The following is a 23,987-nucleotide window of genomic DNA, read 5'->3' on the forward strand; positions in this document are numbered from 1 at the left end:
ACAAATCTAACGTGCCCTTTAGAAAAGCTCTCTTCTCTGATGAGAGGTTGCCATTCACTCTTTTATCCTTGTCTAGGTGATCGTGGAAGAAAGATTAAATGGTTTGTATACTAGTTGAAGTTCTATATACAGACCACAGTGGAATATGATGTCTGCTTCTTGGGAGAACACACATCATAGGTTTACAGTTATTGACTGAATAAAGAAAGTGTCAGGGAGGGAGGGAAAAAAGGAAGAAAGACAAAAGATTTGCCCCGTGCAGGCCAGCAGACACTACTAAACATCTTTTTTTCAGTGTCTTTTAGTTATCATTTAATACATAATTGTGGGTTATCCTTAGCAAGAAAAAAAATAGGCTCTGAGTCTTTCTCTTTTTTTTTTTTTATTAAACAATGCTCATTGATTTTACTTTATAGCTTGCAGGTCAGGAATTTAGACATGGCTCAGCTAAACAGTGTTGACTGAGCTCACTCAGTGGTATTCTGGTGGAGGCTGGGCTGAAAGGCCCAAGGTGGCTGCACCCATGTGCTTGGTTGTTGATTGAATGGCTGGGACACAACTGTGTCCCTCTCCCTGCTCCATGCCAACTCAAGGATCCAAAAGAATGGAGTGAATTGGAATAGAAGTTGCCTATCCTATTCAAAGCCACGTCTGGGGCTGGCACAGAGTCACTTCCACTGCATTCTACCGGTTAGAGCTTTACAGGCCAGTCCAGATTTGAAGGGGAAGGGAAATCAACCCCACCTTAGAGTCTCTTTTTTAATGTTAAATTTTCAATAAGACACGTTGCATAAGTTCAATTGTTGTCATTGGCTTCAAGGAGTAGGGTATGATAAGTATGAAGCAGGATAGTAGAGTATAGGTGGACTGAGCAGTCCTATCTGTGTTTACCCAGCTCCCAAATTAACTCCCCTTCTTAGTGCTGTAATATTTAAATTTTAGCCACTGAAATTCATTTTTTGACTCAAGTTAATACTTTCCCAGGCATTTTTTAATGCATAATCTCTTGGAGAAAGATATACATTGTTGTTTTCAGTCACCAACTTATTGTGAATTAATCGCATTTATTTTCCCTGGAGAATTTTATAGGTTATAAAATATTCTTGAAAATGTATGTTAAATGGAACATCTCAGGTCCCCTCCCCGTAATACTCAAGAGCTTGGTGGCTCAGGAAAAGAAGGGGCACACACTGAGGGCACCTCTGAGAATGTCGAAGTCAACAAAACTTTGTACTCTCAAAGCATCAGCACAGATGTGCTATCAGATATTTGGGTAATTCCATAATCCCCAAACAAGCTAAATCATCTTCCCCCTTTTTTTCTATATCTTGCTCAGTTGAGATTCTGTAAGGCCAACTCTCTTTCACAGGCTGTTTTACTCCTAGTACATTTTTATTACATTTCTTAGCTGGATGCTAATTATGTCATTAGACTAGAGCAATGTTATTTTGTTTATATAACGGCACAGATGTACATCCAATAAAGCCAGTAACTTTTACTCATATTGGTGGGAGGTGGGCGTGTGAGAGCAGGTAGAATGAGACAACAAATGTGTGAGTTAAGTACAGCGCAGCTGTTAAAGGGAGATGGATAAATTTGCAGGTAGCCCCAGGAAAGCTTTGTGTATTTGGTTGCAATCCCAAGACTTTCAGGAAATCCAAGTTTCAATAGACTTTTAAAGCCTTTGTTGAAACAACATGTTTTCTTTTCAACTATGCTAGAAAAAAGAGGGGCTTTTCTATGACTGTTAGTGAACTCTTTAGAAAGAAATGAATTTTAAAATGAGTGAGAGTTCACTTTTAGAGCTGCCAGTGGAGTTAATGTATTCCAGCTACCAAGTTATTACCTTTAAATCGATGATGAAAATGTAGCACATAAATCAAGATTGTGAGTCTTGTGATTCCACCATTTTCCCCTTTTATTCAGACTACTGTTTTATGCTAAAATCTTCCCCTTCTTTTAAAAATAACTTCACTAAAAAAGAATTACCTATTTTAGAAAACCATGCATAGTATAGAAATTCTGTTATTGTAAATATAGGAGTTGGAAATTCAACCTTTTGTAATTTAAAATTAAAGACTGCCTCAGATTTTACCAATGTATGTTAGGTATGCAGGAATTGGGAAGGGGGGTTGTTTTTACTGTTACTTTTAAACCAAAGTACTTCTGACATCAGATGTCCCTGGCTAAGAAAGTAATGGAAGTACTGTTCTTAAGACCAATCACTTCCTCACTCAAAGAGAACTAGCTAGAGCTTCCTAGACTGGCCACCTGTTTATGTTGGCAGGACTCATAACATGTTCTTTTTTGGGTGCATACCTTTGGGAAATAATTTTTAGATTGTTCTAAATGATTTGCGTGTGTCTTCATTGTACACAGAACTGCTCAAATATTCTCGTCAACTGTGGCAGAGTAAAATTTGTTCTCTTTTCCTTCTAGGAATATAGATTAATTCATAAATGTTGATATTTAACATTGATATTGATATTTTATATGCTTCCAAGTCTTTGTTGGCGTGTCTGGTATGAAATGCTAATACTATCACTATGATTAATTACCATTACCATATTTGTTTCATGTATAGATACTATTGATAGATTCCATTTTAAGGCTGGCTTTTAATTAGACTGTAATATAACCTTTCCGGAAAACATCTATGCATGAGTTAAAGTGCTAAAAAGATTATAATTTTAGATATTCTTTCAGGATCCATATGATCTCTTTTCTCACTTTTCTCCCCACCCAGTGCATTCTCTTTTGAAGTCTGCATTTAATAGCATAGCTATAGAGAAGGAGAAACTTAAGCAGATGGTTTCTGAACAGGATCACAATAAAGGCCACAGCACGCAGATGGCACGGCTTCGACAGTCACTGTCTCAGGTAAACGAGAATGTATGTTTCATGCTCATAACATGTTCCCAACCCTGTAATGCAGCAGTCCCTAACCTTTTTGGCACCAAGGACTGGTGCTCCTATGAGAATCTAATGCCTGATGATCTGAGCTGAGTTGGTGATGCTAGTGCTGCAGAGTGGCTGCAAATACATATGAAGCTTTGCTCGCTCACCAGCCACTCACCTCCTGCTGTGTGGCTCAGTTCCCAACAGGCCACAGACCTGTACTGGTCAGTAGCCCGGGGCTTGGGGACCCCTGCTATAAGGCACAAGTTGGGGGGTGGAGGCAGTCCATCATGGGGATGGCACACTCATCTGAAAGTGTCCCAAGACATTCTAGTGTCAGTATTAAAGCTTATTACATTTCTTCAAAAATACGTCAAGGTAAGAGCAAAGATCAACCAAACTTGCTTGCTGATATATAATTGTTATTCTGGCTGATTGAATACTTTTAATAACTCTCTCTGGTCATTTATAAGGCAGTCCCTGGTTTTTAAAAAAAGTCATGCATTTATACACCTAAAATATGTTCCAGAATATATTCAATCAGTGTTAAATAGAACAAAATCTACTAGATCTTTCATACTTAATATTTTTCCCACTTCTAGCACACTTTAATATGTTGAAAATTACTGATTGCTATTATCTATTTTTTCTTTTCTGAAAAAAATTTATTTTATCTATTTATTTTCTTAGGATTTTATTCCTAAGTTATGCCCCTAGAAGCTAGACTTTTATATTCAGTGTATATTATGCATTGTAATATATGTTATTCAATATATATGATATTATTCTTATTAATGCTAATTAAATCCCTATGTATTTCAAAGTCAAATTTCTGATAAAAATCCTTTAAAGCTGCACTTATGCCCTTTATACTGAGTACTTTCTCTGAAATAAATATTTTCTTCATTTAGTCTATAAATGCACTTTTAAAAATTTCTTTGGGAATTCAATGTTGTTATGTGATTTTGTGTGAGAACTCAGTGTTTATATAAAATATTGTTCACTTCCTGGTGCCTTGGATCAGAGTGAAGGAGCAAGCAAATCCTGGGTAAGTGGTTTTCCGTGTGGATCAGCTCCTGCTTGAAGTTTCCCTCAGTCCCTAGAAATTAGACTTAAACCACCTCGCCATGTTTTATGTACCTGAGCTGTCAGCTTATTTTCAATGTGAAGTTTCATGTTATTGAGTGCCGTTATCTGGGCCACGCTTTCTGCGTTCACCATAAAACAGTCAGTTGAGGTGCATATGTGGCTTCGGGTGCAAAACTAGGGATTTGGAAGCATGAGCATTGAAAGCATCAACTGTTGTATGAGTCTGCAGAGGGCTTTATTCATAAGCACTTTAATGGTTTGCTTTGGACTAGTCTCATGTCATGTATCTGTTGAACACTCAGTCAATGTTAATTGATCTTCTGAATCATTATTCTGAAAGTATCATGAATCAGAAGATCAAAATAATGGTTAGGTAAACAAGCAAATGTCATCTTGTAAATGTGTAAAATACAATCTTGTCGCTCCCCCCACATGCTGCAATGTTTCCTTCAGATATATTTAATGATGGAAGCTTAGTGATATAAGATAAACTTGTACTAAGGAAAATAAGAAAATGTATTTCTTGCTTGCTTGCTTGCTTGCTTTTATTTGCTTGTCGTTAAGAGAATGGTAAATAGAGATCAGGGTTGGGCCATCAGGTGAGATTAGATATGATGATGAAGAGAAATTTTAAAAGTTACTCCTTTGTTCATTCCTTTATTCATTGTATTTCATTCAACTGACTGTATATGAGGCACCATGCAAGGTGTGGAACACCAAGATAAAAGTAGCCCTGGCCATGTTCCCAGGAAGCTCATGATCTGATTTCTGAGCTGAGTAGTTTTTACTCGGGAAATTGTTAAATGGACCATGGTGTAGTCCATTCATATTGGTACATGGGTGGTACAAATTTCCATGGCTCTGGTCGTTCAGAAGAATAGAAGGTCTCTGAGCTGTGAGCAGAGTCACAGATTAGGAATAATCAAGCCTTGAATTAGACCTGAGTAGACAATAGCTCATGAGGAAGGACCTGATATTAACGTCTTAAAATTAAAATAAAGCAAAATTATAGTAACTTTGCATACTTTGGGTTAAATATTTTCTTTTGTCAAAACCTATTTATTTGCATCTAGACTTAGAGCCTCCATAGATCTTTGTTAGTTTTTTAATTTTTTTTAACTAAAAGCTCATTTTTTTCCTCAAAAGATGTAAATATAATTCAGTACTCTAAAGATGATTAGTTATACTTTATCCACTAGAGAATTCAGTACTCCCAGTTGTGTATTATCATAGCATTTTGGCTGTGTTCAAACTCTTGTGTCTGTCCATACCTTCTCATTGGGCCAGTCTTACCCTCACTGGCTATCTACTCCCATCAATCTACTCGCATTGCTTAGGCATTTAAGTTTACTGACAGTTTACTCCTTTCTAAGGAATCACTATCTGTGGTTAGACCACTGGAAAGGTATCTGGAGAATGGTAGTTAATTCACAGTGGCTGAAGCATGGAGTGAACAAGGAAGAATTAATCTAGAAGTAGCTAGTTAAGTAGGTGCAACCAGCTCATCAAAGACTATACAAAGGAGTTTCAGTTCATCTTACCAATGCTGGGGAAGCCTTAAAGAATTTTAACTAGCAGTGATAATTCTAGAAATTGAAAATATTACTACATATTTCTGTATATGAGAACAAATACTCTGGGACAGTATGGAAGATGGATGGCATAAGGTAAAATTAGTTAGGCAGAAACTTTAAGATATTTGAGATGATGCAGACCTGAACTAAGGAAGTACCAGAATTAGTAGAAATGAGTGGAGATATTTTGGCTTCAAAGACACTAGTGGATGGGGAGGAGTTAGCATGACTTGGAGATCAGCCGAATATTAGAGCCAGAGTCAAGAATACTTTTCAGGTTGTTTTGGGTAACTGGGTAGATGATAGTTCTTTTCCGCAAGAGAGAGAATATAAGAGGAACTGATTTGTCAAGGGTAAATAATAAACTTTTTTTTTTTATTTTCAGAGATTGAAATGTCTATAAGACATCCAACATGCAATTAGATATAGAGATCTGGGACTCGGGAGAGAGGTCTGGGCTAGGGAGAAAGATATGAATACCACAGTATATTACTGAAGTTATAGATATTGATAAATTGTGTTTTCAGTCAGAATTAAAAATGGTCAATGGTGCTGCCATAGAGAACATTAATATTTGAAGGACATGCTTAAAAAAAGAAAAAAGAAGATCTGAGACCCAAAGGAAGCAGCTGAAGATACTAGATCGTGAATACCATTGAGCTCAAGGGTAAAGACTTTTGATAGTGTCAAGAAGGAAAAGGTTAACAGAATGTGATTTAGCAACAAATATTATATGGACTGAAAGTCAACCTTTGAATTTGGCAGTCATCTCAGCATGTTTGTATCATGATAGGTAGGAACCAGCAGATAAGGAGACATTGAAGATGGGAAACAAGTAATAGAGTCTTCCTGGTTGGCCAACTCCATTTTCATTGTCCCTCTTTTAATATAGCACTTAGAATAGATCAAGATACTAACTAGCTTAAGTACATAGAGACAATTGTTCCGAATATGTTTTTATATCAATGTAACTTCACATTATAGTATGATGTGATTTTAGGTAGCCTAAAAACTTCTTTGATCCATATTCAAGTGTCTTCGGTTAAACCCCCAGATATTTTTTTTATGACCAGTTACCAAGCCAAGTCTTGCCCCAGAAAGTTAAGGAGACAGAGACTATGTTTAAATAACCTCTTAAATTAGTCTAACATTTTTAAAGCATATTTTTTATTTGACATAAGTCCTATTTGATATATATCTAATGATTAAAATGCTTTTCAATAAAGATTTTAAGTATAGCAACTTGGCAAATTGCATCATCTTTTTGGAAAGTGCATAGCATATAAAATATACGAAATCAGCATTCTTCACTACATGTATAGCATAAATGATTACCTGCTTTGGGCATTGAATAATCTGCAAGGCTGAGCAGTATCATGAATTCCTTTTCTAAAGTGATATTCCTTCCCTGATCTATATGTATACAAAAACATACATAATTCTCTTATTTTACCTCCATGAAACTTTAAAAGTAACTTTTACACATGAGAGGCAGCATAGATGTTGGATTTGAGCCTTTAGGACAGGGCATTTTATGTGACATCTATCCCTTTATAAATGACTTTATACTACATTCATGTCTCATTGAATTTAGTGTCCTGAAAACCCAAATCAAATAGTGTTAATAAGACTAGAGTAACCTCAGCACCCCCAGATTACTGTAATAAAAGATTCGACTTAAGTCTGTCTTCAATACATTATACTTTGTCACTGTTACTAGTGTGATTGATTTCTGGCCCCAGAATTTGTACACAGCCTGTGCTAAATGTAGTGGGTGTTGGTTCCATACAGATGTGAGCAGCATAATATGATCCTTGTATTCCATCTAGAATTACTGTATTTCATTGAATTGATATGCCATCAATTGTTAGAGGTACCATCATTTTGTGCATTTTACGAAGAAAGGGAAAAAAATCTGCTGTCAATTAAAGTGACTCAATGCTTCAGAGGTGTTGTATGTGGGAGGAAATGTGCATCTTAGAATTAATGAACTGTGATGTGTATGGGAATGTAAACAAAAAATTGGCACAGAATAGCATAATTAAAATCCCAATCATAGTATTTACCATCCTTCCTGTCTATAGCATTTTACATACCCAAAATAAATATTCAGTGTTGGGATAAAAGTTCTGTGTATATTTGTTCATTCCTGAATTCCATAGTTCCCTGAGACTTGGCCAAATTTGTTCTGTACAAAGATATTCTTCATAGAATCCTTTACATCTTTTTTTTTTTTTTTTTAGCTATCCATTAAATTCAAATTGATATCATTTTGGACATAAGGAAGTAATACTGAATGTAGAAAACCATATGCACTTAAACAAAAATAGCAGCTTTATTTATTCTAGGAAAAATCAATAACAGCCTAAGTGCCCGATAATAGGAAATAATCGCTTATTACACAGCTGTTAAAATTATATTTGTGAAGAGTTTGCAACATAAAATAAATGTTTATATGCAAAGAATAAGTGGCAGACACAGGATGTGAAGTATGCACTCACTAAATAATGTGAAAAATGCATAGAAAAAAAATAAACCAAGCTGTCAACAGTTGGTCGATTGCATAGTAAGATATGACTTTTAAAAAACATTTTCTTACTTTTTACATTTTTCCAAATGTACTATAATAGTACATGTTTATTTTAAAATTGAAAAACAAGGTGATTTTTAAGATAAACCCACGATTTGGTTCCTGGTAGCTCAGCCTCAAGAGTTTCTATAACTCATTTTCTCAGTCCCCTTAAACCAGTTTTGCTTTTTACACAAAGGGTTTGAATCTCTGATGATTCTATCTTGCCACATGTTTCATATCCTTGTCCAGCCATCAGGCTCCTTCCTATGTTGCCTTACCAGAACCCACAGTTCCTTCCATTCAGTAAAATGCAGGTGCCAGAGTCTTACCCAGTCTAAGGTAAATTTTCACCTATTGTCTGCTTGGGTGGATGAATGGTAGTAGTTCATAGCCAAGGAGGTAGGGATTTGGGCAATTGATTCTGCCTTAGATCTTCAAGATGGTAACTTCTTTTATAGATTGGGAAAGAATTATGTGTTTCTTGGATATATTAGCCTTGAATGTATATGAGAGACACGAGGCACTGGGGAAATGAGCATGCCTTGTGGAGAGTTTTTGGTGCAGTCCAGCCTCACCAGCAAAAGCAAGTAGTGAGAATAAGCAGAGAACCTGCCTGGTGAAGAATCAAGGTGGAGTTCCTAAGCCTCCCTGTTAGGCCTTTGGTACTAGATGTCACTAAAAGACCAATGTTATTACTGACAAGTCTCTGTAGCTTTTCTTGCTTATTGGCTGGCGTGAGTGGCTGGTGATCTGCCTCCTTTTTCCTTGCTTTGTCATTCTTCATGCCCCGTGGGTACATTCCATACATCGTTTATGCCATTATTGGTGCTCTTCTATGCTAATTATCACTAATAGCATCATTTCACTGAAAATACCTCAACTCCTCAGTGTTCCCAAGGCTTCCATGATAACACTACAGAGAAAATAATTGACTTTCAGGGAGAGAAATAGTAAATGTGGTCCTGAGCACTACCTGAGAGTTCTACACCACAAAGGTCATTCATGGCACTTGGTTGTAGCAAACTTCAAAAACAGTCCATATGATCAAGGCAAAAGGAGGAGCCACCAGGGGAAGACGCACAGAAACAGGCTGTTGCATGCTCAGTTGTATGCTTACACTTTCTACCACTGGGGTTGTCAGAGTTGAAACAGTATTTTTTGCCATGCTGTGTGTATGTGTGTGTGTGTTATGTAACAACTTTTTTCTACCACTGCATATATATTAATAAAATATTCCTTTAAAAATTTTAGCGTACTCTATATTGATGTGAATGGCTGGAGGTTACTTGTGCACCTTCACACACACACATACCTGTTGGCAGGAGCACATTCAATGACTGTTGGACATGATGAGACCTTAAATGAGAATTGAACTTTTTAAAATATCCAGAGCAAACAATTCTACAGCTTTCCTTATGAATTGCAAGCCTGTATTTAAAATTTTTACCCTAAGGAAAATCATTACCTAATCTTGCCCTTGAATTTTTGTGGGATTGTTTCATTAACTCTATTCCAGTGGCAACAGAGCGCGCTATCACTTTGGAGGAACCATTAGTTAAGGTTTGTATGAAACCCCGAGGTCAAAATTGTGATTCTGCAATTAAAACCTACCATGAGGTCTCCCACTTCCGAGATAGCAAAAGCACATCTGGTTCCAATTATTCCAATAACTAAGATAAATTTTAGTATATATTTATAGACAGAGAAATAATATAAGGACAAATAAACATATATGTTGTAGTCACAAAGGATAGTAGTAATGCAGTTTTTTGTTTTTGTTTTTTGAAATTCCAAGTATTTGAGATTTTACTCCAAGAAAAATGATTCAGAACACTTTTGCAGACTATAAAGATATTAGGATTCTTCCTTTGAAGCACATGGTTTATTTACTAAAACTGAATGCGTATTGCCTGCTATCTGCAAATGTAATGACTGTAGGATCTGTATCTACCTTTAATCCATCAATACTTGACAGCCCACCAGATTGAGTGTGTTATATTTTACACACATATTATGAACTGGTTCTAAGGACTTTAAACAAAAGCCGAAAGCTGCAAGTGATCAATTTTCTCTTCAAAAAGCAGAAGCTGGATTGAAGAGAGAGAAGAGAGGCTATTCTATGCCCCATGCTCAAGGACTGTGCACTGCACTATATAGATGTGAAATTTAGCCACTTTGTAATTTATCTTGGGTGTTTTAATAGGTACAGAGTTATAATTACCATATAATGTTTGTGCGTGTATTGGTATATTGTATTCGTTGACTCTATGTAAAGAAAAGCAAAATGCTTCTTCCCTGGGGCGGATGTCACAACATTTGTCTTCAGTTAAGTCCTGAAGTTTATCTTCCACTCTAGAACATTAATTTCCATCTTCTAAATGCCAATTTTAATGGAAAGGAGCTGTCCAGGTTTTCACTAGGCCTTTGTGAAAGTCCTCACAAAGGTCTTTTACATGAGACTTGATCTAACTCCAGTAGCTGTATCTGTCTTATGTATGTGGAACATGTTCCCATGCATCAGTGTAACGTGTGTAACTTTGTCCACAGGGCCCCTGTAGGGTACCATGCTATGTAAGGCTGTTTTCTTCTTGCCATGCACACTTAACTGTGTTCTAGCAGGTGTTGTTCTATTGATGCTGAAAGTAATGTGATGCAGATAACTTGGAGTTAGCTTCCTTTCTGTGTTATGTTCTTCATTATGCTTGTTGATGTCTACGCTGTTCAGTGAAGGCATCTTTTGGTCTGCACTTGAGTTAGTTCTGCTGTACTGTCTTATGTATTAATTCTGTGCTCCTGGAAAATGAAAATACAGCTATTTTATTTTACAAAACTAAAATATAATTTATATTTTAGTTTTAAAAATGTAAAATATAAAATATAAAGCCAGTTCATTGTTCATCTCATTTCCAGATTACTTTTAAGATAACTATCTGGTTTTAAGATGACCCTCAAACTTTGGAAACTAGAACAATGAATTGGAAGAATAATAGTGTTTATCCCAAGGTATAAAATGTAATATATATGTGGTGGTAGACAGGGTTTGGATATAATGGCCCTGACTCTAAGGGAGAGAAAATTCTATAAATCATTTTTATGAACTCCACGAACTCTTTCAACCCACTAACCTACCAAGTAGTAGTCTTACATTATAGAAAAATGAATACCTTAATTCTGAGCCATTTATTTTCTTCTGGTCTGTCTTATGTATGTGGAACCATAAGTTACAGCTAAGAACATTATAGTGTTTGTTGTCTAAAATGTACCTGTGTGCTTGCTCTTTTTTATGCTCGCTTATTAATTTGAAATTACATGTGCGGTTTTTGTTATTTTAAGGCACTCAACCAGAATGCTGAACTGAGGAGTCGGTTGAGCAGAATACATTCAGAATCTATTATTTGTGATCAGGTTGTCAGTGTAAATATTATTCCTAGCCCTGATGAGGTAAGATTCATTTTTAATAGATGTAGAGTTTTCATTTTATAACATCTAAATCTACTACATATTTTTGTTTATTTTTATGCAGTTCTTTCCCTGCATAAATATTTGTGTTGCTGACAGTACAGTGTTCTTTGGAATAAAGAATGTATATGAGCTTGATATCACTTATTCTTGGTAACCAGTGTCTATTTTTGTCTATTACTGTGTTCACCTGATACCGCTGAATATTTAGTTTATATATACTCCAGCCTATGAATTTTCTGTGTCTGTGTCAGTCTTCATTTGAAATGTTCAGTATCCTGAGATGGCCTGCGAAATGTTGGAGGAAAATAAAACATTTTTAGCCAAAAAGGTGCAAAATAAAAGTTTTCTTAAGGTTTATTTTAAAAGTCCTATCTAAGGAGTCACCTGGCCTTTCTAAGATAATATTAATAGTGCTGCTACAGCTACTACTGATGATGATAATGATGATAATTAATAGCTAACATGTGTCCAGCGAATGCTTATTATGTGCTAGGCATTGTGCTAACACCTTTACATGTGGTATCTCATTTGACACTTAAGTAGGTGCTATTCCATTTTTCAGAAGAATTTTGAAGAAATGGTAAGAGGATAGAGGAATGTTCAGTATTTGGACTACAGTGTGTAATTCTTTTTATAACCCTTTATAAAATTATTGTATTATAACCATGAGAATTTACACTTTCCAACAGTTATATTAGAACTTTAGATATAGTAATACGTGTAACGAGATGAGAGTTTTAACTAATACTATGTTTATATTTGTACCAAAAACATATATTTTAATAGATATCTATAGGTACAAGAGTTATACTATCTAACTGCTTATAAATACCATCCCAAGGTAGCCTTTCTTTAAGTTGTCTACTTATATGTTTATGCATCTCCATGGGTCCCATGATCTCTGATGACAGTTATACTCAGTCAATTGCCCGGAGTCTGGAAGTATTTCTAAAACTTTGTCATTCACAAATTAGTTAACAATCTCGGTTTGAATCTTTTTTCAACCTGAAATGTGTACTAGAATATATGTATATAAGTTCTGTTACATATTTTTCTTACTGAAATTTAAATAGCTTCCCTGAGAACAGTAGTTATCACTTACTGAATAAAAATACAGTTTGAAATAAGGTTTAATACTCTAGTCACATGTTTCTTTGGCTAAAATTCATGAAAATGACATATATTCCTTCTCAAAAGTTAGTCTTGTAGGTTGTTTTCTTATAATATCTGTAGTGGTTTCTACAAGTACTTCTTTAGGTTTATTATACTGGTCAGAATATGGCTAGTAATGACAGACCTAAGTATATGAGAATGAACTTGTCTCCACAATCCATGGTATTGATAGAGACTCAACTTGTTAAATTCCAGTTAATATTAATTAAGGATAAATTTAAAATCAAGCCATAGTTCCAGCACCTTTCAGCTACGCCTTTTAGATTCTTTAGACATATTGGAAGGAAATGTATGCAGTGGTCACTTACTGAGTTGCACGTGAAAATTACTTGTGGTCACAACTCTTTTAACATATGGTGTGAATTTCTCTAGAAATCCGGCTAGTACATCATGGTCTAATTTGAACAAATAGCTATTCTTTGTATCAATAACAATTACACCATATGCTTCTCTCTCCTGTAGGCTGGTGAGCAAATTCATGTCAGTCTCCCCCTGTCACAGCAAGTAGCCAATGAGAGCCGCCTCTCCATGTCGGAGTCTGTCTCTGAGTTCTTCGATGCCCAAGAAGTGCTCCTCTCTGCAAGCTCGTCAGAGAATGAGGTAAAGTTCCTTGATGCATCAACCACAACTGCTTCTGACTGTGAGTTTGGATTAAAGAAAGTAAGGTTATGGAGACTAGCTAATAAATGTAGAAAGAGTAAGAGGATTTGAAAATCATTCGTGCTTGCACATGTGTGTGCACACAAATACCTATGTGTATGTACATTATATATATGCTTATATATACATCATATACACATATACACACTTCTTTGCTAGAGATGTGCATTTGAGCTTAGAAGGATAATATCTAGCATATCTAGTTGGGTAATTATGATTTTGGGGGTTACCACTGCCTATCACAAAAGCTTTATTGGATTACTTTTCATGCTAATGAGTCTTGGCAAGGTCTTGGTAACAGGGACTCTCTTCTTTGGTCAAGTAGCAGAAATTTATTTTTTTTACTGAAATTTTGTCAAGTATGCTTTTTTTTCCCCCGAGGAGAAGCAGCCAAAACACTTTCCCACACAGTTGACTAGGAATTTTGTCATCTGATATTGCAAATCTGTACTGCATTTTTACAAAAGGGAAACAATCATTGCTAAATGTTATTTTCATTTGCATAGAAAATAGATTGGAAGGAAACATCCTGACAATTAGTAGTAGTTATTTGTGGATATTTGGAATTATGAGTGATTTTAAAAACAAAAACATAAGTAGAAAAGAGAAATAACGAACACATATATCACTTTTATAATGGAAGAAAGGTAAAATTAAATACTTGTATCAGGTACTAAATTTGTTACCACACGAAGCCATGCACCTGCCTCTGAGATCCCTAGTCATTCATTAACAGATTCACAGAAAATCCTGTTCACAAGCTGGAGTACTAGTTTAATTATCCATAATGATAATTGATGCTATCAGATAGACAAAATAATCATGCTTGCTGATTAGTGTCTCTTTCCCTGCAGATAAATTCTTCATGGGAAGCCTAATTGTAGTCAGGAGGTTGTTTGGTGAGCAAGGAAGGAATGGGAGCAGAAGTGAGTTGAGTGAACTTAAGGCCAGGAGGGCCAGGATGTAATAGCTCCAATCTTTTGTTTTCGTTAGAGGGATACCCTGCCGAATGGATGGGGTATTTGTGTCTGTGAGCCAGTCTCATAGGGACCGTCATGCTGGAGACATGCTACTAGCCTTTTATTTTCTGGCTTCCTATTCTGAGCTCCCATTGCTGACCAGTCCTTCTCCTTCTTCAATCAGGTTACAATCAAACCTGACTCTACATCATCTGGGCTCTGACCCATCATTTGATGACTATAACTATAACTTAACTCTCAGAAAGCAACTTTATTTCCCTGTTTCCAAGTTCTGGGGGCACAGCCCAATTGCCACTTGCACCAGACACTAGCAGTACAGAAGTGAAGAGGACGTGAAGCAGGTTGTTGTCCAAGTCCAAGCAAGAGGGTGGTGCCACCCCCAGGGGAAGAGAGAACCTAATGGCAGAGGGAGGGACAGGAGAATAGAGGGCAAAGGGGCATGGAGATGATATGTTCACTTTGAGACATCATGTGTTTATCAGATTTCTCAGTAGAGTTATCTGGCTAGCATTCGGATATTAAAGTCTAAAGTGAAAGTGAGAGTTGGCTCAGGATCCACTTAACCAGCTGCCTATGAGACATTGCCACCTGGGCGCACTATAGAACCTCTAATTCATCATGTCCAAAAACAAATTGATCAACAAACCCCTTACACACACACACACACACCAAGGAAAAAAACACAAACCTACCCATACTTCTCATAAGGCTTATCTAAATACTCTTCTACCCAGGTGTTCACATCAAATATCTGGGTATTTTCCTTCACTCCCCTGCCTTACTACCACCACCACCTACATTGAGTCACTCATCATCAGGTTCTGTAACTTCTGTTACCTAGATACTCTCAGATCCATATTTTCATATAGCATCACAGCCACTACTCCAATTCAGTCATCCATCATTTTCCCACTTACATCACCCTATCAATCTCCATAACTAGTTTTCCTGCTTCCCTTTTTGCCCCTTCTAATCCATTTTTCACTGGGAAGCTTGGTTAATCTTTCTAAAACGCAAATCTGATCATGTTCCTGTTCCCCAGTGTGCTTAGGATAACGACCTAAACTCCTTAGCTATCATACAAAGTCCCTTTACACCAATCTCTGCTCTCAGCTGCAGCCTCTTGCAACCTCCATTCTGGATCTTCCAGGAGGGAAAAGAGTGATTCCTGGAGTTACCGTTTTGCTAAAGACACTCCATGTCCCTTGCTGAAGCAAGTAGAGTGACTCTCTCCTATAACCCAAACTGGAAAGAACTGAACTCTGCATAGAAACTAAGAAAAAAATGTAACCTACATGATGAACTGAAAAACATGTGAAACATAAGAAAAATTAATAAAAGATGAAATTCAAACTTTAAAAAGAGATAATAGGTAGATAGATGCTAAAAAGGTTAAGTATAGTGTTGAAGTAGGTGTGGAGAGGCGGATGCTCTCATATACTGACGGTAAGAACATACAGTCTTTCAGGAGAGCAGTTTGGCAACGTAGGACGAAAGGCTTAAAGAGGCCCATCTGACCCAGCAACTTTATTTCTAGGAATAATGAAATTGCCAGGTGGATTCACAGAAGTATATTTACAACGATGTTCATCTAAGTATTGTCTATATTAATAAAAAATTGGAAATAACTTAAATGCCGGTTAAATTCTTTGTGTTAAAACTGTCTTATGAAATATGTTGTCATTCCAAATAAAGACGAGGAGCTATATTTATTAGAACGGAAATATATTGAGATATTGAGCACTATAAAATAATGTATAAGCCATTTCCCTTTGTTAGTATCTAAAGATAGATATATCAATATGTTTGTATAGGCATTTTGAAATTGGGGGTAATACCCACCAAATGTCAAAAGTGGTTTTATTTAGGTGATAGAATTATGGGTGGTTTTCATATAATCTGTTTACCCTCGTGTAATTTCTCATTTTTTACAATAAGAATGTTTAGTTTTTATATGCAGAAAAAATATAGCTTTATTTTCATTTTGAAGTTAAATAAATACCAACGACTCTCTTGCCTGCAGTAGAGACATTAGTTTTTCACATTCCTCTGAATGGCTCTCCCAGTGCGCCTCTGTTTTATTATCTGCTTTGTTTCTAACTCCCCTGAGTACATATGCTGTCCCTTAATTTTATTCTCATGCAAATTTTGGCTTCATGTTAGTTCCATGTTTTTCTCATGTAGAGAGTGGCTTAATTTTTTATTTATTCCTGTTTCTTCTTCCTTCACCCCAAATAATTCGCCAAATTTGTTCATTATACTTCAGACGTGGCTCTCAAAGCAACTTTGTCTCTGGATCCTTATTGTGGCCATCTTAAATCTAAGCTTGGCAGTGTTTCTTACCTGGATCTATGCAATATCCCATTACCTGGCCTCCCTGCAGAAAGATGCCAAGTATCTTTCAGAAACTAAGTATGACTCTATCATCCTTTTACATTTAACAACTCACAAAATTATATGAGAATCTTTTATCTTGACATGAAAAGCTCTCATACTTGGACCCTCTTCTTGTTCTCCCCACCCTCTGTCATAGCCAACTTTTTAGCATTCCTAGATTAAATATTTCTCTTGTGATCCTCGCCTTTGCACATTCCCCTTTCTTCATGTGCTTCTCCCCCTTCTAACAACTTTTTCAACTCCGGTTTAAATATTATTTCCTCTGGGCAGGCTCTCCTGACTCCTCTAGGGGAGTCATAGGGCCTCCTATTTTGTACATTCTTACTATGTTGTACTGAAATATTTCTGGTTATGTACTGGCCTCCCCAGCCTCCCACCCCAGCTCAGACAGGGAGCTACTTAAAGACAAGGGCTGCTCTCAGCCAATCCTATATTTTGGCACAGGGAAGATCCTCATGTGTTCAATGCATATATGCCAAATACATTTCCCACTATGACCTCTGCTTCTCATTTGGGCAACATCTTGTTGTATTTAATCATTTGATTTTCTGAACTTTCAAGACTGAACTTTCAAGAATTCTTATCCTTTCTGTGTTCTTTCCTTCGTTAGGCTTCAGACGATGAGTCTTACATCAGTGATGTGAGTGATAATATATCTGAAGACAACACCAGTGTTGCAGACAACATTTCTCGGCAAAGTATGCACCCTTTGAGCTTCCAGATTGTTCTGTCTACATGCCCAATCACACTGCTGGTGTTTCAGTGAACAATCACTTTGTCCCCTCACTGATTATTCCTTTTGCAGCTGATTGTTCAGTAGGTTTTTTATTTGTATAATCTATTGAGGCTAATGGTTGAAAAATCTGTTAGGTAAATGGCTAAGTGAAAAAGTTTTACTTCTTGCTTAAGCCAAAAGTTTCAGTCCTTCTTATTTTTGAATTTGACTTGTCTTTTCTTGAATAAAATTTTAGTATATTTAACACTCTGAAAAAACTACATACTAATGTTTTGTGCACTTATTAGCAACCTTGTATTGAAATAATTCCATTCACCCTTGAGAGAGTATAATGAAGGCTTAAGAAATGAATCACAGTCAGAATTATTTGAAAAGATCTTTCCCTCCCAGGGTTTATGAAATCAGAAAAGCAAAATATTTTTTATTGTGAGGCTCGTTTTTCTCCCTCTTTCAGTCTTAAATGGGGAGCTTACAGGGGGGGCCTTCCGAAACGGACGTCGGACACGCCTGCCAGCTCCCTGTCCTGACACCAGTAACATTAACCTGTGGAATATCTTGAGAAACAACATTGGTAAAGACCTATCCAAAGTCTCTATGCCTGTGGAGCTAAACGAGCCACTCAACACTCTGCAGCATCTCTGCGAGGAAATAGAATACAGTGAGCTTCTGGACAAGGCTTCGGAAACCGATGATCCTTATGAGCGCATGGTAATAAATAAATAACAGAGCTGTGCTCTGTGGGATTTGTCAACCCTAGGTCTAGGCTTAGGCAAAACTCTTTATGATGGCATATTTGTTTTTGCACAACATTCTCGCTGCATAGGTAAGAAATTCTCCTGGAAGATAAACACTTTGTGACTTATGCTTGGTTCAGAGTGTTTCTGAAGTTAGGATGTAAAGGTATCACTCAGCCTGAAGGTGTGCCTAGCCTTGCTTTATCAGTTTGTCCTGAATGCCAAGAGAGCCCACTTGTTCGGGCACTTAAGTCTGAGAATGCAACCTCCTGTGTGCTCTTTGCCTTGGCCTCTATTCCACATGACTGTAGAAACCTTGACCTGTCCTCTGAAAAACATCAGCAGCTACAATCTTAGCACATGGAGCTAAGACTGTGTAAATGACATAATCTATAAACTGAGTTTCGGAAATGTTGAACTCTGTGATACTCAGGAAATGAGGTGACAGGTGAATGAGAAGTACTTGGCCTCAGTTGCCTGCTGGTTCCCATGTGAGGAGTTTCTCATTTCCACTTACCTTTTCCCTCCATGAGTTTATGAAGAGTCTGTGCAAATAACAGAAAATGCACGCGCCATTCAGTCAGCACCCATTGACGAGGGTATGTAAAATCTAGAGGAATGAGGGACTAACAGTCCTGGAAGTAGTCTCTCCTATATTATTTTCCTTTCTTAAATGTTTTAACAGGTTCTTATTGCTGCATTTGCAGTTTCAGGATATTGCTCCACCTATTTCAGAGCAGGAAGTAAGCCATTCAACCCTGTCCTTGGAGAGACTTATGAATGCATTAGAGAGGACAAGGGATTCCGCTTTTTCTCAGAACAGGTAAGTCCCACTGGACTCACTGAGGCTTCTATGTACATAGGCAGTTTGATGATGAAAATAGCTTTTTGATAAACCCATTTGGGGTCAATCATTCTACCAGTTAACAAAAAACTCATTTAGTTTACCTATGTAATGGCCCCCTCTAAATAAATCTATTCACGTTCTTTGTTTATGAACATGAAGTCTTAAAAGAGTCAATAATTTACTTCTACATTTTGAGAATAATTCGCTATTAGAGACGGACAGTAGAGTAGCTTTCATTTAGGGATAGCCAATATATGTTGCAAGAAAAACTATTGTTTATGGAAATTTTAACACTGTTGTCATTGCCTTCTGTTTTGTTTTTCATTACCAGGTTAGCCATCATCCACCCATTTCTGCCTGTCACTGTGAATCCAAGAATTTTGTGTTTTGGCAAGGTTTGTTTTTCAGTTACAACTTAAAAAGTCCAATTGATGAGCCTATGAAACAGTTTCTAGTTTCCAAGGGTTCACTGTACTCAGTTTAGATTTGTACCTTTGGGACTCGGAGAACGTTTGTAATTGGTGGAGAGTTCAGCTTGAGGAATTAGATTTTCTGGTTTAAAGCATGTTATCTAGGAGGCGAGAATGTTTACCTAGGAAGCAAAGCCCAGTGGGACAGCAAAGCTCTGTGCTCACTGTGCCAGTTTGGGGCTGTCACTTTGATTCATTGTCTACCTATAACATAGAGGTTATATATGCTGCCTTCTTGCTTCCTGAGGGTGTGCAAAGAGATCTTAATCCTGAAGGGAGGCTCTGTGGCTCATCATCTTTGGTCACAGTCTAGATGTGTAAACATTGTGGTGATTTCTGGTCTTTAATTCATTGAAGCTCAGGGGTTTGCAGCCTCTTTAATCAATGCCCATTGTCCAGTCAGAATGTTACAAACTTGCCTAAAATAAAATGTTTTGAAATCTGTTTAGAAGGGCGATATATGTAAATTTGACCATTAAGTATAAATAGTTCCTTCATGTTTGGAAGGGTGCTTTATTTGCTCACAGAGCAATACTTCTCATATGCACTTCTTCAACCTGGAAACATACAGAATGAAAGAGATCTGTAACTGCACTTTATTGCAAAATAAGAAAATAAATCATTTCTTGGTCATAATGAAGAGTCAGAAATATTGTGGAAACAGCACTAAGTTCATCAAAATGAGGCCAGGTGGTTATTACGAAGGTACAGGTAATAATCACGAGTAAAACATAAAGCTATCGTGTGAGATAAAGTGCTGGGCCCTGGGCCAAACCTTAACCAGCGTAGAAACATGTTCATTAAGTTAATACCACTTTCTCATAAATCTTACCTATCTGTATTTAGAGGTTTTATTTTGTACTGTTCTCCCAAATCATGTAACTCTTCAAATAAATGTGTATATATTTCAATGGAATTGTCATACTGCCTTTATTTTTGCTATAAGCCTCACTGTATATGTATAAACTGTTTCCACCATTTAGTTAAAACTTATAACAATATTTATGTACACATTAAAACATAGCGAAGTATATGTGTATGTGAATATGTACACATACATTATTCCAGGCTTTTCCTAGTTTATTAGTTGAAAATAAATACGGAGCATGTATTATGGAAAAACTGATAGTAGATTTTTTTTTTTGGTTCACAATCTTTTCACCTTGGGCCATCCTTAGGCACTTGTCATGTTAAATCAACAATATAGAATCAGTTAGGATTACAAAGGTTCTTTTGTAAAATGTAAAGTATAATACAAAAGTTAGTTTTTGTAGAATAAGTAAGTCATTATTCTATAAAATATGAAGTATATATTTCTTATCATCTGTTTATGTCATTTAGATATCAGATGGAAAAACAAGTTCTGGGGGAAGTCTATGGAAATCCTGCCTGTTGGAACACTGAATGTCATGCTTCCAAAGTAGGTGGCTCTTGTCATCATTTTGGTCTCTTATCTGATTTCCTAAATTGGAAATAGGTGTTTGAAACTCTAGATGGTACCAAGGGCCCATTTCCCTGTATGGCCAAAGTGTCTGTTAACTTCACCAAAGTTTTGAGAATGTTCTCCCACAAAAATGAATGAGAACTTTAGCGTGTGTATTAAAGCTTCCTATTTATCTCTTCACATCCTCTATTCATCAGTCGACACCAGGTACCTACCTGTCCCAGTCACTGTGTTAGTTAGCATTTAATATGGGTCTCTTTTTAGCCATTTCTTTTCTATATAATTTTTCACTTTTGAGTTCATCTTAGATCCTAGCTATTTTTAATTTCTATGTTATTTTATTAAGGAGGAGTGATGGAATCCTTTTATAGTCGTTTTCTAGTGGAGATAGCCAGTAAATCTTTTTATATTAATTGAAGTTTTCATCGAGGCCAAAGGCTTGATTGGTTTTGTTTCTGGCTTCAGTTGGTTGGTTTGGTTTGGGTTTTGTCTGTTTGAATGATAGGATTTACTAATGGATTGGATATTGAGGAAGACAGACGGGGAGGGGGAGGAATTCCCAGGACCACAAAATAAACTTTAAATCTTTTCAAACTCATGAGGACAAAAGTTTTCCCAGGTGTATATAGTGCCTGCATCATACCAACTCATATTTTTTGAAACTTAGAAGCATTTTGTTTTATTTTGAAGTAACATTTTATTTAAATATATATATATAAAACATCCATATGATTTCAAGCTATGAAATCTTGTTCATTGACAGAAAATCTGTAACCTTACTCCCTGGAATTTGCATTGGATATGTACCATCTTAGTTATGCTTGTCAGTCTTTTCCCAAGGAATTATTCACATTTTTGGTCTTAATTCAGAGTGTGAAACAATGCTTCAGAGTAATCTTTCTTAAATGTATGCCCTATCTGCCTCTCTCTTCTCTCAGATCCTTCCAGGATGACCTATTGCCTGCAGGGTATATCTAGATTCGTTGGTGTGTCTTGAAGGCCTTTCCTGTTCTGCCCCATCATACCTTTTCCTTGCCTCCTGCCACACCCACTCACTGATAGCACACCACTTGCAGGTCCCCAGATGTGCTGTGCTCTTCTATCCTATGATGCTTTCCCCAGCCTCCTCTAGCAAGTCTTCCTTGACATTCACCCCACATTTCAGGAAGATCTGAGGACTAAGGACACCCCCTTCCATGTTCTCATATCTTATTATAAGTATTTGTTGACGTGTCCATCTACCCCTGCTATACTGTTGGCTCCAAGAGAGCAAGAAATAGGCCCTATTCAACTTGGTAGCTTTAGCACCTGGCCCGTAAAAAGCACTGGCTTGTTTCTTAAATGAATGAATCGTGTCATAAATATTCTTGATTACACAGAAACTTTCAACAAAGAATGAGAGGAAAATGAAAGGACACTTTGGCCAAAGAATATTCTCATTAGTAGAAATACTAATATATGCGTGTGACCCTCATTGTTTTTAATCAATGTTGTATTCTTCACTAGGTATGGAGATTTCTACGTGTGGAATAAAGTCACTACATGCATACACAACATTCTCAGTGGGAGGAGATGGATAGAGCATTATGGAGAAGTAACCATTAGAAATACCAAAAGCAGTGTTTGCATTTGCAAACTCACATTTGTCAAGGTAAATAATATCTTATAACAGTAAGGAAAAAATAGCATAATATGCTTTCTAAGGAAGAAATAAAACAATTACTTTAAACAGCCTCAATGAGTCTGTCCTGTATTTTTGATCCTTACGGACATTTTAAGTAAGATAGCAGAACCAACTGATGGCATTACTCAAGGCATGCAGGCTTCTGAATGTGTGGAGGTCAAAAAAAGCAGCATCTCAAAACAGAAAAAAAAAATCTTTTTAAAGAATTTTCTTTTTAAGCAACCAGTCAGTAGTTCATCAAGTAAAAATGATAGACAACACTTATTGCCTATAGCCAATCTTCTGGTTTCTATTTCTGTTTCTATTCTTGCCTATAGCAAGTCTTCTGGTTTATATTCCTATTGCTATTCTTGCTTGATTACAACATATTCAAGTGATCTATTTTCGAGAACTAATTATAATGCAGTGGTCTTTTTCTGAGGATGATTATAGATGATAGCTTCCAGTCATATAAACTTATCCAACTCTGCCACGATTATAATCCAAATAGTTCAAGAAAAAGCCTTACCTTTATTAACCAGAGAAGATGTCTGGGATAGAAGTGCCTCGAGAGCACCATTTTCGCTGGTCTCTCTGCCCCGAAGTGGCACACACAGGATCACCGCCATGTTTGTTTTGGGGCGCTACAGAATTCGCATGGTACAGAAGCTCCACTCACCCTCTTTACTTCATCTCCTCCTGATCTCATTCTAATATGGTACAAACAAGGTAGCATATTGGAGTCTATTAAAACTCGGGATTTGCTCTTCTTAGTTAAATCCTTTTAAGCCATATTGGAAGGTCATGTTTGTTTTCATAGAATATCTCTATTTTAGCTTGAGATGTTTTTCTTTTTTTTTTTTCCTTTTTTTCTTATAAATTCATTAGGCGTGGAATTCATTAGATTGGCTTAGAAATGAGCAGGATCATTATTTGACTGAGTGATGATAGTAAATGTATGCACTTAGTTTTATAGACTATGAAAGACTTTGATTTAGGCCTGCCCCTAATATATGCAGAGCTCAGGGCAAGAGTACAAATGGAAGTCCCTCTACCATATGTATAAATATTTGAAATATGTAAATTAAGCCTACAAATAATTGTGAAATAAAATGTTGTATTTTTTTCACCTTGACAAATACATGTTTTATAATAAAGTCTGCAAGGCCAGGTTGGACACTCCAGAACTCAAGCTGGAAAGCTGGCAGTATAGGAGAGCCAGTCCTGGCCCAAAGCATTCCCCACTCTCTTCCCACCTCCAGCTCTGTCCTGCACTGCAAATTGCCTC

At 36.7% G+C, this 23,987-nt stretch overlaps 1 protein-coding gene across 8 annotated transcripts in view; it reads left to right on the plus strand.

Moving 5' to 3' along the window:
• The window catches only part of OSBPL6 (oxysterol binding protein like 6), a 181,122-nt gene that overhangs the window by 152,591 nt on the left and 4,544 nt on the right, over positions 1-23,987 (plus strand). For all 8 annotated transcript variants that reach the window (XM_039855937.1, XM_039855940.1, XM_039855943.1 and 5 more), the window contains 9 exons: positions 2,747-2,880; positions 11,467-11,574; positions 13,231-13,368; positions 17,416-17,503; positions 17,996-18,249; positions 18,961-19,098; positions 19,454-19,517; positions 20,934-21,012; positions 22,543-22,687. In XM_039855937.1, coding sequence (XP_039711871.1) covers positions 2,747-2,880; positions 11,467-11,574; positions 13,231-13,368; positions 17,416-17,503; positions 17,996-18,249; positions 18,961-19,098; positions 19,454-19,517; positions 20,934-21,012; positions 22,543-22,687 — 1,148 coding nt within the window. The remainder of the gene's footprint in view (positions 1-2,746; positions 2,881-11,466; positions 11,575-13,230; positions 13,369-17,415; positions 17,504-17,995; positions 18,250-18,960; positions 19,099-19,453; positions 19,518-20,933; positions 21,013-22,542; positions 22,688-23,987) is intronic.

This window comes from Pteropus medius, unplaced genomic scaffold (assembly GCF_902729225.1).
Source record: "Pteropus medius unplaced genomic scaffold, Ma_sr-lr_union100, whole genome shotgun sequence".
NCBI lineage: Eukaryota > Metazoa > Chordata > Mammalia > Chiroptera > Pteropodidae > Pteropus > Pteropus medius.